The sequence below is a fragment of the Eimeria mitis genome, genomic scaffold, assembly GCF_000499745.2.
Source record: "Eimeria mitis Houghton genomic scaffold, Emh_scaff2318, whole genome shotgun sequence".
Classification (NCBI taxonomy): Eukaryota; Apicomplexa; class Conoidasida; order Eucoccidiorida; family Eimeriidae; genus Eimeria; species Eimeria mitis.
This window is the reverse complement of record NW_013570650.1, coordinates 2713-2926: the sequence shown is the minus strand read 5'-3', so window position 1 is coordinate 2926 and position 214 is coordinate 2713. Positions and strand designations below refer to the sequence as shown.

The 214-nt window shown below is 65.0% G+C and overlaps 1 protein-coding gene across 1 annotated transcript in view; it reads left to right on the top strand.

Annotated features, from left to right (window-relative positions):
- EMH_0052000 (uncharacterized protein) overlaps positions 1 to 214 on the top strand; it is a gene marked incomplete at both ends in the record, with an annotated part of 6037 nt that overhangs the window by 4334 nt on the left and 1489 nt on the right. Inside the window, one exon of the mRNA XM_013496822.1 lies at positions 3 to 214. Coding sequence (XP_013352276.1) covers positions 3 to 214 — 212 coding nt within the window. The remainder of the gene's footprint in view (positions 1 to 2) is intronic.

The following is a 214-nucleotide window of genomic DNA, read 5'->3' as shown; positions in this document are numbered from 1 at the left end:
CAGCAGCAGCAGCAGCAACAGCAGCAGCAGCAGCAGCAGCAGCAGCAGCAGCAGCAACAGCAGCAGCAACCGCAACCGCAGCAGCAGCAGCAGCAGCAACCGCAACCGCAGCAGCAGCAGCAGCAGCGACTGCAACCGCAGCAGCAGCAGCAGCAGAAGGAGCAGCACCAGCAGCAGCAGCAACTGCAACCGCAGCAGCAGCAGCAGCAGCAGC